This window comes from Crocuta crocuta, unplaced genomic scaffold, assembly GCF_008692635.1.
Source record: "Crocuta crocuta isolate KB4526 unplaced genomic scaffold, BGI_CrCroc_1.0 scaffold162, whole genome shotgun sequence".
Lineage (NCBI taxonomy): Eukaryota > Metazoa > Chordata > Mammalia > Carnivora > Hyaenidae > Crocuta > Crocuta crocuta.
In genome coordinates this window covers 5369785-5383922 of record NW_027529433.1, presented here as the reverse complement: position 1 = coordinate 5383922, position 14138 = coordinate 5369785, and the positions used below count along the sequence as shown (strand labels likewise).

Sequence of the window (14138 nt, the reverse complement as noted above, 5' to 3'; positions counted from 1 at the left end):
CACATATATGACAGTTTTCTACAACTCTTCCATAATTTTTAGGATTTTAGCCTACCCAAAATGAATCTAATTTGAAATAAATGCTTTTTTTTTAACAGACAGTAAGCCTCAACTGCAAAAGTATGAGGAAGTTAAAAGTGAGAAGTAAGGTGGCTGACTTACAACAACGCAAATTTTTCATTTTTAACAACAAAACTACTTTCTATGAGAAAGGGAATTCAATACAAATTCTAATTCTCGGATGGCATAAGAAATAAATTCCAGACCTCAATCCTTTCAGCAAGCATCAGTCTGTTCAGGGAATAGAAGATTTGATTATTCTATCAGGGTGGGAAACGACACCAATTCTAATAAACCTTAAATAGAAAGTTGCAGTCACCACTTGTTTCTTGTAAGCCAGATACTTCGGTAATTGAAACGAAGCTAGTTTAAGCACGGAGAAGACTAGCTGAAGGTCCTTGTGCTAGCTGTTGAATCACACCAGCTTCAGTTTCCTCCCTTTGAAACAGGCATTTTTAATTGTCAGGGTCTTAGTGGGATCAGGAGTTCAGACTAGCGACTGTAAGAGCGTCCCCGCACGCCAACCCCGCCCTTGCCGGCCTCGGAACCCGCAGGCCCCGCCTCTGCCCGGAGTCAGGACACCGAGCCGGACTCTCAAAAGCCACTGCTCTGGCAAGCGTGGCCGGAGCGGAGGCAAGCAGGGTCGCCTGGGGGGTTACCTCGGCCAGTCCCTGAGGTTCTCGGCCTCCCCCGATCAGCCATCGCAACATCCGGGCAGCGGCAGCTTCTCTCTGGGCCCAGGCCCCAGTCAGCCCGAACTCTGCGCCGGGCTCAGCCTCCTCCTACCTCCTGGGAGGCAGCGCAGTGGAGACACTAATATTTGCAGCCCAGATTTGCCCTCGGAACGAAGAAGTACAAAGCAAAGCCCAAAGAAGTGGGAATATTTGTGTCCCCAAAGCGCTGCCGTACTCAGCCACAGAGGCTTGGTTTGGAGCAGCCACCAGGAAAAAGGCAGCCAAAAGCGAGAATGGCGGAGAGGATTCCGAGGCACGCGCAGCACCCAGTGAGCACGCGCAGAGACCTCGCCGGGTTAGCGCTCTGCGTTTAGGTAGCTTCAGCGTCCCCTGGTGGCCATCTGTAACACAGCACTTGAAGCCCGGAGAGCAACCAGTACCAACAGCCTCCTTGGTTGGCTTTTGACCTTCACTTTGCTGAAAACGAACCTCTAGAAAACTAATCTCTCCAACCCCCTGGTTTCCTAAGGAACTCGCTTGAGAAGCTGTACTTCAATAGATTCTGCAACTGGACATATCCAGTGGCACATGTGTACCCCAGAATAAATCTGACCAACATTTATTGTGTGCTGTAGTAGAAGTGCTAAGTAAGGCTTTACATAAATTCTCACCGTAACACTATAGTCCCTATCTCATTAAAAACAAACAAACAAGCCTGAAACTCTGAAAGATCGGTAGTTTATCTAAGGCTAACAGCTTGGAAGTGACTACATTGAAAATGAAATACAATCTCCATGGTCCAAAATTACTGCTCTTGACTGGATGCTATAATGTGTAACCCAGAATCTCCCTAAATAACAGATAGCACTTCATATCATCTTTTGTGACGACGAGATTTTCTTAGGCAGTCAAAAGGTTGTGGTCCTCCACTCTGGCTGCCTATCAAAATTATGCAGATACCTTTTGAAAAACACATATATTCCTGGCTTCCACCTCAGACTTATTAAAGCAATCTGTATGGTTAGAACATAGGAATTAGAGTTTGGGAAAAGTTCTTCAGGTGATGACTAGCAAGGTTTGAGGATCATTGGTCTAGGGACTACTAACACTTATATCTGTAAAAGTTCATACATATATTTGCATATGTAATTATTAGATTCAAATGAGGGTCCTAGCAGTAAATTCTTATAGAGAACCTACCACAATTGCTCCAACCACTCCATTAGTTCAACAAACATGTACTGGGTACAGATGCACCAAGATACCAAAAGCAATAAGACCGCTGCTCTCTAGGATCAAGACAGAATATACCTGACACCACTAATAGAGGGCCATACCCTCTACTTAAAGGTATGTCGGTTATAGGCAGCTGCTCAATTTAACTACCAGTCCCTGGAGAACCGGGATCTCCTGTGATTCATCATTGTATTTACTGTGAACATGCTTGACAAAAGAACACTCACAAGGGTCAGGAAAAGGTTGCCTTCAGTGTGTTCTCCCAAAATTGTAGTCTGCATGCAAATAAAGACATTGGCTAGCCCCTAGAAAAGGGGGACTCATCTTAACTGAACCAAAACCCTGAACACCAGGATTTTGGTCCTGGAAAGTCAATCTTCAAAAGAGGCAACATGGTTGCCAAGGTAGACTAAATTTTATCCTTCTGATTTCCATATTCTTGGTGGGGGGCAGTTTCTCACTGCCGCATTAGTCTGATCTAAGGAACACTTTTCTGGTCTCTAAAGCACTGGTACACAGGTGAAGATTTTCTGCCTTGGTTCCTTTTAGGTCCGCTGAGAAAGATATTTATAAAAGATTCTATGAGAGTGACCTCAGAGAAGCTGGAGGAGTGGGAAGCATCAAGAATCTCTCTCTCTACCCAGACCACAAATACTACTGGCAGACTTAATATAAACTATTTTGGAGCTCTAAATTCTATTTAAAAGCTTGCAGCTTTCAGAGAAAATCTTGGTTAGCACAGACCCTGGCCATCATTGTTTCAATCCCTATTGACTACTGCTGTTTCCAGGGCATTTAAAGGAATAACACGTGTTTAGGTTTCTTCCCTGCCCTTGCCCTCATGTGGGAACCAGACATGTAAAGATTAGGACATTCAAAAGCAACCACACATATAGAGGAATTTAGAAAGCCACATGTGCAAAGGGAAAGACACTGGCCTAAAAAATGCCCTGAGGAGAACTTGAGCTTGAATTTCAACTCAAGCTAATCCCCAACACAGACAGCTTTCAAGATTCAAAAAACAAAAACAAAAAAACACCAAAAAACATCAAATTCTGGGGAAGGAGGAAAATCTGACTTCGAGAGTTGACACGTTAAACGATTCAAATGTCCAGTGTTTTCAAAAAACAAAATATCAAAGGCATGCAAAGAATCAAAAAGTATGGCCCATTCAAAGGAGCAAAATTAATCGACAGAAACTGACCCTGAGGAAGCCCAGACATTAAGATTATAGACAAAGACTTTTTAAAAACTGTCTTTTTTTAAATGTTTATTTACTTTGAGAGAAATAGAGGGAGAGAAGAGAGTGGAAAAGCAGCAGAGAGAAAGAGGGAAAGAGAGAATCCCAAGAAGGCTCCATGCTATTAGCACAGAACCTGATATAGGGGTCAATCTCACAAACTGTGAGATCATGACCTGAGCTGAAAACAAGAGTTGGACGCTTAAGTGATTGAGCCACCCAGGAGCTCCTAAAATTGTCTTTTTAAAGACACACAAAAAAGTACAGGAAGACAGGTACAAAGGATAACAATGCATAAACAAGATGTGAATATCAATAAAGAGAAATACATTATAAAAAAGAACCAAAAGGGGCACCTCATAGGGTTTGCTCCATCTTCTCCAATATCTCATGTCACAGACTCCAAGATATCCCATAACAATGGTGGCAGCAACAGTGGCTAGCAAAAGGATACCACAGGAGCTGAAATCCTAAAGTAAAAGAACTTCTTCATTTGATGAAATTAAGGCAGCAAGACAGTGGGTCCAAAGCTTTTTATTGTTCTTTTCCCCTCTGTCTACTCTTCCACTAGAGGTGGAACAATGATGGGAAGTAGGTGCTTTCTGACCAGAGATCCAAAGAACCTGAAAGTACTAGAGAGATATCAGGAAGGGAAAACAACTCCATAATACATTGTATGAACTCCTGGGCTCACTTCTCTCACCTGAATATGCACTGATCTTATTCTAATTAGCATAATAAAGATACTGAGAACTAAGCTAACAATTTCATTTAATCCAAGACTAATGACTAGGTGGTATGCACATAGGACAAATTCAAGTAACACTGCAAAAGCTTTAAAACTGAACCAACGTTGGAATCAAAACTGAACCAACACTGGAATCACAGTCACAAGTTGGAACTTACGCCTGAATCTAGCCTGACAAGATGACACAGATCTTGAAATTATCTGACAAAGACTTTAAAAAGCTACCATAAAACTTCAAATGCCAATTGTGAACATTCTTGAAACAAATGTTAAAATGCAAAATATCAACAAAAAATATAATATATAAAATAGGAGCACCAAATGGAAATTAAGAATTGAAACTACAATGATCAAAATTAAAAACTCACTGTATAGACTCAATAGCAGAATGCAGATGTTACAGTAAACAATCAGTGAACTTGAACAGAGAACACCAATGAAACTAAAATCTGGTTTTTTTTTTTAAAGATCAATAAAATTGATAAACCTCAAGCAAGACTGACAAAAAGAGAAAGAAGAAACTAATTAGCAATAAAGGGAATGAAAAAGAGGAGATCACTACAGACCCTAATGACAAAAGGGTCTTTTGACCTACTGATTTAAAAAGATAGTAAGAGCATTATAAACAGCTCTACACACAAATTTCACAACTTCAAAGAAATGAGCCAATTTCTTAAATAACACAAACTACTAAAACTCATTCAAGCTCAAAAAGAGAACTTAAGTAGTTCTATAACCATTAACAAAATTGAATTCATAGTTTAAAATGTTCTGAAAAAGAAACTTCAAGGCCCAGACAAGAAACAGTAGTGAAAATCTCATGAGTATTTCTTGTACAAAGACAAGCTGCTTCCAAAATTTGTAAGGAAGAAAGGGGACTGGAATACACTATGAGACATTTTGTTACGAATGGAGGATACTCAAAATTTTAAAATTTAAACCTTGTGGTACTTGATCTTAAGGAACTTAACAGTAGATTCTTAGATTAGCCTTGAGGAGATTCTTGTATTTTAAGAAGAAACAGCTGAAGAGTAACAAATGATCACACACAAATTAGTACTGTGTAAATTTAAGGAGTAAGTTCTAAGAAAATCTGGTTAAAAAATAATCATCAGAGTTCTGGAGATTGATGACACACCAATGTGAATGTACTTAACACTACTGAACTGTGCATTTTAAAATGGTTAAGATGATAAATTCTATATTTATTTTACCACAAATGAAAATAAAAAGTGACATCATCAACATGGAGGAATAAGAGTTTTCTACCATCTTCCCCCCCAACGAGCACTGAATTAGACAATCACCCATGGAGGTGAGTACATTTGTGAAACTCTGGGAGTCTAGCAGAAAAGTTTCTGCATTACCATTGGAGGAAAAAAAATCCAAGATTAGACATATTTAAGAGGGTAAAAGGAAAAGTTTTGTTACCCACATCACCCTGCCCCCACAGTGGCACATCTCAGTGACAAGAGAAATCTCATTGGTAATTGATTTCACCAATGGAGAAAACTGAAAGCATATGAGTGAGTTCTAATCTTCCCTTAACTTGGCAAGACGCTGTCAAAGGGAACCAATTCTTTCTTGTCCCATTTAGAATACTGAGGTCTCCTGGACAACTGGGGGCTAGGGAGTGGCTGGCTGGGAGAACAGCAGTCAGTGCTCTCAAAGAGCATCAAAGGAATGTGGAGCCTATGAACAATCTACACATTACTGGAATCCCAGAGAAGAAAGTGAGAAAAGAGCAAAAAGCTTGTTTTAAGAAATAATGGCTGAGAAATTCCCAGATCTGGGGAGAGATCTGGATATCCATATTCATGAAGCTAAAAAGGTTTCCAAATAATTTCAACCCAAAAATATCTTCCCAAAGGCACAAAGTAATCAAACTCTAAAATCAAAGACAAAGAGAATATCTAAAACCAACAAGAGAAAAAAATGTATCACATATAAGGACACCCTCATAAGGCTATCAAATATCTCACAAAAGTCTTATAAGACTAGGAAAGAATGGGATATTATGTTCAAAGTTCTGTACGGGGGTTGGGGGGGGACCCTGCCAACCGACAGTACTTGATCTGGCAAAGCTGTCCTTAAAAAATGAAGGAGAGACAAACATCTTCCCAGACAAACAAAAGATGAAGAAGTTTATCAGCTCTAGACTTCCCTTACCCAAAAATGTTGAGAGGAATTCTTCAAGCTGAAATAAAACAAGAAATTTGTTCCCCCAACTTCAGTAATTACTAACAGGGAAAAATAAAGCATAAAACACACTGGTAATGGTAAGTACATATTCAAATTCAGAAAACTCTGCTGTTGTAAAATGGTGGTGTGTTAATCAATCCTAGTAAAAGGTTAAAGGGCTGAAGTATTAAAATTAACTATAGTGGGCACCTGGGTGTGTCAGTCGGTTAAGTGCCCAACTTTGGCTCAGGTCATGATCTCATGGTTCATGAGTTCAAGCCTGCATCAGGCTCCCTACTCTCAGCACAAAGCCCACTTTGGATCCTTTGTTCCCCTCTCTCTCTGCCCCTCCCCAGCTTATTCTCTCCCTCTCTCCCTCTCTCTCTCTCTCTCTCTCTCAAACTAAAGACTTTAAAAAATAAAATTAACTATAGTTACAATACTTCATTAATGGCTGCACAATACAAAAAGATGTAAATTGTGACATCAAAAACAAAATGTGGAAGAATCAAAGGGTAGAGTTTTATATGCAATTAAAATTTAATTCTTATCAGTTTAAAGTAAACTATTGTATCTACATGATGTTTTTGTGTGAGCCTCATAATAACCACAAAGCAAAAACATAGTAGAGACACAAAAGACAAACAGAAGAAAAACCAAAGCATAACCCTGCAGAAAATCATCAGTCTACAAAGAAAAGAACAGGGGGAGCTACAAAACAGCCAGAAAACAATTAATAAAATGGCATTAGTAAATCCTTACCTATCAATAATTTCTTTAAATGTAAATTAACTAAATTCTCCAATCAAAAGGTAGAGACTGAACTTAATGGAATAAAAAAAAGACCAAAGTATATTCTACCTACGAAAGACCATTTTTTTAAGTTTATTTATTTATTTTGAGAAAGAGAGAGAGACAGAGCACAAGCAGGGGAGGGACAGAGTGAGAGGGAGAGAGAGAATCCCAAGCAGGCTCCACTCTGTCCGCACAGAGTCTGATGCAGGACTCAAACTCACAAACTACAAGATCATGACCTGAGCTGAAACCAAGAGTTGGCTGCCTAACAGACTGAGCCACCCAGGCGCCCCAAAAGACTGACTTTAGCTTTAAGGACATACAAAAACTCAAAGTGACAAGATGAGAAAAAAATGTTTCATGAAAGTGTAAACCAAAAGAGAGCAGGAGTAGCTATACTTGTAACAAAATGGACTTTAACTCAAAAATTCTGTCAATAAAGAAGCCCATTATACATGATAAAGGGGTTAAATCATCAAGAGGATTTAAGAATTGTAAATATATATGCACCCAACATTGGAGCACCTAAAAAAATTAAACAATACTAACAGATTTCAAGGGAGAAATAGACAACACATACAATATAATAGGGACTTTAATAACCCGTTTCAACAATGGACAGATCATCTAGATAGCAAAATTAAGAAGGCAACACTGCGAGTGAACTAAACATTAAACCAAATGGACCTAAGAACTTACATAGAACATTCCATCTAACAGCAGCTGAATACATTCTTTTCAAATGTACATAAAACATTGTCCAGGATAGATTACATGTTAGGTCACAAAATAAGTCTTAGCAGATTGAGGAAGACTGAAATAGCAAATTTATGATTATTGAAATCATACCAAGTATCTTTTCCAACCATAGTGGTATGAACCTAGAAATGAGAACAAGAGGAAAACTGGAAAATTCATAAATGTGCAAAAATAAAACAACACACTCCTGAACAATGAGTCAAAGAAGAAATCAAAAGTGAAATTAAAATATCTTGAAACAGACAAAAAAGGAAGCAACATATAAAAAATTATGGGATACATCAAAAGTAGTTCTAAAAGAAAACTTCATAGTGATAAACACCAATATCTAAAAAAAATTTTTTTTAATGTTTATTTACTTTCAAGAGAGAGAGCATGAGCAGGTGAGGGGCGGAGAGGGAGACACAGAATTTGAAGCAGGCTCCAGGCTCTGAGCTGTCAGCAAAGAGCCTGATGTAAGGCTTGAATCTATGAACTGTGAGATCATGACCTGAGCCAAAGTCAGATGCTCAACCTACTGAGCCACTTGGGCACCTCAGATAAACACCTATATTTTAAAAAGGTAAGAAAAATATCAAACAGCCTAACATTACACCTCAAGGAACTAAGTCCAATGTTAATAAAAAGAAAGAAGTCACAAATATCAGAGCACAGATTAATGAAATAGCAACCAGAAAAAACAATAGAAAAGATCAATGAAACTAAGAATTGGTTTTTTAAAAACATAAACAAAATTGACAAACTTTTAACTAAACTAAAAAAAAAGTCAAAGAAAGACGATCAGAAATGAAAGAGGAGATAATATAACTGATACCACATTAACACAAAGGATTACTATAAGAAACTATGAATAATTACATGTCAATGAACTGGGTAATCTGGAAGAAATGGATAAATTCCTAGAAACATACAATCTACCAAGACTTAATCATGAGATGATAGAAAATGTAAATAGTCCAATGATAAGGGAGATAGAATCACTAATCAAAAACTTCCCAACAAAGAAAAATCAAACATCAAGTGGATTTTACTTGTTGTGAAATCTATCAAACATATAAGAAGAATTAATGTTAATCTTTCTTACACACTTCCAAAAAATTAAAGAGGAAACAGTCCCAAACTCATTTTACAGGGGTAGCAATATCCCGACACTAAAGCCAGACAAAGTGACTACCAGAAAAGAAAACTACAGGCCAGCACTCCTGATGAACATAGATGCAAAACTTCTCAATAAAATATTAGCAAACCAAATTGAACAGCACATTAAAACATGATACATCATGATCAAGTGGTATTTATTCCTGGGATGCAAGGGTGGCTCAACATATGAAAATCAATAAATGTAATACACATGGGTGCCTGGGTGGCTCAGTTGGTTAAGCCTCTAACTTCGGCTCAGGTCATGATCTCACAGTTTGTGGGTTCGAGGCCGTGTCGGGCTCTGTGCTGACAGCTGGCTCAGAGCCTGGATTGGATTCTGTGTCTCCCTCTCTCTCTGACCCTCCCCTGCTCACACTGTCTGTCTGTCTGTCTGTCTCTCTCTCTCTCAAAAATAAATAAAACATTAAAAAAATAAACGTAATACACATAAATAGAATGAAAGATAAAAATCATACAATCATCTCAATAGACAAAAGCATTTGACAAAATTCAATATCCTTTTTTTTAAATAAAAACTCATGACAAGTGGGGTAAGAAGGAATGTACCTCAACATAATAAAAGTCATACATGATAAGCCCACAAATAACATCATATTCAATGGTGAAAAGCTGAAAGCTTTTCCTCTAAGATCAGTAACAAAATAAAGGTGCCTACTCTTGCCACTTCTATTCAATACACTACTGGAAATCCTAACCAGAGAAATTAGGCAAGAAATTAAAGGCATCCCAATCAGGAAAAAAAAAAAAAAAAGTAAAACTGCCTCTGTTTGCAGATGACATGATCTTATATACAGAAAATTCTTAGGACTCCACCAAAAACTAATAGAACTAATTAGTTAGAACTAATAAAAAAAATTTAGTAAATTTATATAATACAAAATCATTGTTGGAAAAATCAGTTGCATCTCTATTTACTAATAACAATAACAACAAACTATCTGAAAAAAATCCCACTTACAATAGAATCAAAAACAGTAAAATACCTAAGAACAAATTTAACTAAGTAGGTGAAAGATCTATAAGACACTGATGAAAGAAATGGAAGACAGAAATAGAAAGATACCCCATGTTCCTAGATCAGAAGAACTGATATTGTTAAAATATCCATTCTATTTAAAACCATCTATGAATCCCTATCAAATGTAATCCCTATCAAAATTCCAATGGCATTTTTTTCACAGAAATAGAACAAACCAACCTAAAATTCATGTGGAACCACAAAAGACCCCAAAAAGTCAAAGCAATATGGGGAAAGAAAAACAAAGCTGGAGCCATCATACTTCCTGGTTTCAAACTACATTAGAAATTTAGAGTAATCAAAACAGAATAGTACTAGCATAAAAACAGACACAGACCGATATACCAAAATTGAAAGCCCAGAAGTAAACCTTCACATATAAAGGTAACTAGTATTTGACAACAGAGCCAAAAATACTCAATGAAGAAAGAAAAGTCTCTTCAACAATTGGTGCTTGGAAAACTGGATAACCAAATACACAAGAATCAAACTGGACTCCTATCTAAAACCACTTACAAAAATTAATTTGAAATAAATTAAAGTCTTAAACATAAGACCTGAAATCATAAAACTCCTAGAAGAAAACAGGGGAAAAGCTCCTTGACATTAGGTTTGGCAATGATTTTTTTGGACATGACACCAAAAATACAAGCAATAAAATTAAAAAATAAACAAGTGGGACTACATCAAACTAAAAAAGCACAGCAAAAAAAAATCAAGAAAATAAGAAGGCGATGTTTGAAATGGGGTAAAATATTCGCAAACCACCTATCTGATAAGGGGTTAATATTCAAAATAGACAAGGAACGCATACAATTCAACTGCATAAAAACAAATAATTTAAAAATGGTCAGAGGACCTGAACAGACATTTTTCTAAAGAGGACATAAAAGTGGTCAACAGATACATGAAATGATTTTCAACATCACTAATTAGCAGGGAAATGCGAATCAAAACCACAATGAGGTATCACTTCACATCTGTTAAAATGGTTATTACCATAAAGCCAAGAAATTACAAGTACTGGTGAGGATGTGGAAAAAAGGGAACACTGTATACTGCTGGTGGGGATACAAGTTGGTACAACTACACCACCACCACCAATTTGGACATTCCTCAAAAAATTATAAACAGAACTATCACGTGATCCAGCAATCCCTCTTCAGGATATATATCCAAAAATAAATAAATAATTATCTTGAAGAGTTATATATCCTCAGGCCTATGTTCGCTGCAGCATTTTTCACAATAGCCAAGACACAGAAACAAACAACCTAAGTGTCCATTATAATATGATTAAACAAAGAAACGTGAAACACACACACACACACACACACACACAGAGCTATTATTCAGCCAGGAGAAAGGAGGAAATTCTCCATTTGTGATATCATGGAAGAATTCTGAGGGCATTATGCTAAGTGAAAAGAGTCAGACATATATATGATCTCATGTATATGTGGAGTATTTAAAAGCCCAATTCACAAAAACCAGAGTAGAATAGTGGTTGCCAGGGGTTTGGGGGAAACAAGGAGATGTTGGTCAAAGGGTACAAACTTCCCGTTATAAGACAAGTAAATTCTGGGGATCTACATAGAGTATGGTGACCATAGTTAACAACTGTATGTTAGATACCTGAAAGTTGCTAAGACAGTAGATTTTAAATGTTCTCACCACACACACACATATAAAAGATAATTATGTCAGGTGATAGGTGTGATAACTAACATTACTAACCATTTTGCAATGTATACATGTATCAAATCATCACATTGTATACCCTAAAGTATATGTTATAGGTCAATTATATCTCAATAAAGCTGGGGAAAAAGAAAAAGAAATAGCACCAAGGTGTGGGAAGGCAAAAAAGTTAAATTGCATTTTATGGATGTAAAACTATGTATAGACATAAAGTGAAATTGTACTAAGGGCTTACAATGAAAATCAAAACACACCGTCCAACCTGTTCCCAGTCCCAGTGTTGCCTCCAAAAGCAACTACTTTGAAGGCTATAGTTGCTCCTTTTCAATTTACCTACATATTTCCAAAAATGTACATACACTGCTATGTTTTGCTTTTAGTTTTGTTCTCTTTGCATCATTTTGAGATCTTTGATTTTTTTTGTTACATGAGGATTAACACTAAATGTAAACCTTCACATTAAATTTGCCTCACCTCACCCACTGCAACTGTATTACCAATGTTTCCTTTTACCATCCTCTCAATATGTAACAAATTTTTGGTTAAATCAATAATCAGTGTTTACAGTCATATGTTTGTAACATTTGACGGTAAATGTTACTCACTACTGAGTCAAATAGGGTAATAGGATTTCATTGTTAACAGAACCTCTGGAGAAACTTCCCCTCACATCTCAGTAATCAGGATTGGTTCTCCTTCTCGTTTCTAAAACAATCACTAGTATGAACTGAGATCACCACATTAAATTAGTTCATGATTTACCTCATGGCAGATTGGTAAATATCTAAACAAAATTAGAGAGCTTCCAAAAACAGTAAAGACGGCAATAGCCATTGCACAGACTAACAATAGTCTCTACTACAAACTTAACATTTTCAGGTTTCAATCCCTATCTACTGTCCTAATTTCTCCTCATAACTACCCTATACGTTTAGCAGGAGAAAGAGCTACATTTTACAGATGATAAAACTGAGTCACAAACATGTGAGGTAATTTAATTATGGTTACGCTGTCTGTAAAGTGATGGAGCTAGGACTCAAGCCCAAGTTTTTCTGACTCAAGACTTTAAATTGGAATTTAAAAAAACATACCCCTACTAATTGGGATTTGTATTAAACAAAGTATCACTTACAATTTTTTAGAATTTCCCTCTGAAAGATCCTCTAGATCATAACTCTTACTTAGAGCTCTTTTTTATTCCCCCTTTAACAAACACAACCAGTTCCTTTTCTCCAGGTGACCTTTTTTCAACACACCCCACTGGACCAGTATATCCTGAGCTCTCATTCAAACAGGGAATTGTTCAGCTAAGGATTTTGTGTTCCTACTAAAGAGTTTATTGTATACTTCACGGAATTAAGCAGAATGTAGAATTTTAAATTGAGTTCTTGGTCTCTATCTCTAATGGCTTTTCATTCATAATTATAGGATCTGTAATGAGTGCATTGGGGATGACAGAAATCCACCATAACATTTTCCATTGTGTGAATTAGCTTCACACTTTTATTTAATGACTTATTAATCAACCACGGTCAGTCAATAGTGTATCACATTAAATCTCTGAACAACACAAGCAAAGAATTTTTATTTTCTCTCCATGTAGCCCATGGAGTAATCTTTAGCAATATGAATCTGTTCAAACATCTATCCACAGTTCTATCACATCTGCAGTTCTATTAGTAAAGGTCAGCTTAGGTTAGTTCACTGTCAGCAGCTAGAAAGTTGCAAGAATAGATGAGCTTAATTGCTTTATTGTTACTATCACTGTGCCTGTTTAGAATTCAGATTCTAAATAACTTCTCAGATACTAAATCTCCATTCAGGTTACCAAGAAGAATTACTTAAGTTTGGATTCTTACCCACAAACCACCCTAATTATTAATACTAGTGATGAACACATTCAAGACACTTCATAAATCACTCAGGTAATGTGTATCATAATTACACCTGTTCCACTTATACCATTCATAGGGGTTCAAAAAGTTAATCAATGAACACAATATTCCATTGACCATACATAGCCAGTAACTGTTAATACAGAACAATATTATTATAATTTTAACTAGGTTAAATGAGGAAAAACTAAAATGAATTTTATAATTTTTCTGGTTTACTTGTTCATCTAGAACAGTAATTGTTTATAATCCTTTTTAATTACAGTAATTCTTTGTAACACACTAGAATCACCTGGAGAGCTTCAAAAAATTATAGTAGATTGAGGGGCGCCTGGGTGGCTTAGTCCGTTAAGCGTCCGACTTTGGCTTAGGTCATGATCTCGCGGTTTGTGGGTTCGAGCCCCGCGTCGGGCTCTGTGCTGACTGCCAGCTCAGAGCCTGGAGCCTGTTTCAGTCTGTGACTCCCTCTCTCTCTGACCCTCCCCTGCTCACGCTGTCTCTCTCTCTCTCTCTCCTAGATATAAATAAAACATTTAAAAAAAATTAAAAAAAAGAACAAAAAATTATAGTAGATTGCACCCAGAATACATACAGGGAACAACCTGGGCACTAGGTTTTTACAAATTCACCAGATGGGGGCGCCTGGGTGGCTTAGTCAGTTAAGCGTCCG

General features: G+C 37.0%; 1 protein-coding gene across 3 annotated transcripts in view; it reads right to left on the bottom strand.

The window, feature by feature from the left end:
* The window catches only part of WDR41 (WD repeat domain 41), a 171809-nt gene that overhangs the window by 41750 nt on the left and 115921 nt on the right, over positions 1–14138 (bottom strand). Inside the window, exon 1 of one of the 3 annotated variants that reach the window (XM_077759905.1) lies at positions 720–1039. The exons of the other annotated variants lie outside the window; for them this stretch is intronic. Coding sequence (XP_077616031.1) covers positions 720–770 — 51 coding nt within the window. The 5' untranslated portion in view covers positions 771–1039. Of the gene's footprint in view, positions 1–719; positions 1040–14138 lie in introns of those variants that run through there. 3 annotated transcript variants of the gene reach the window in all.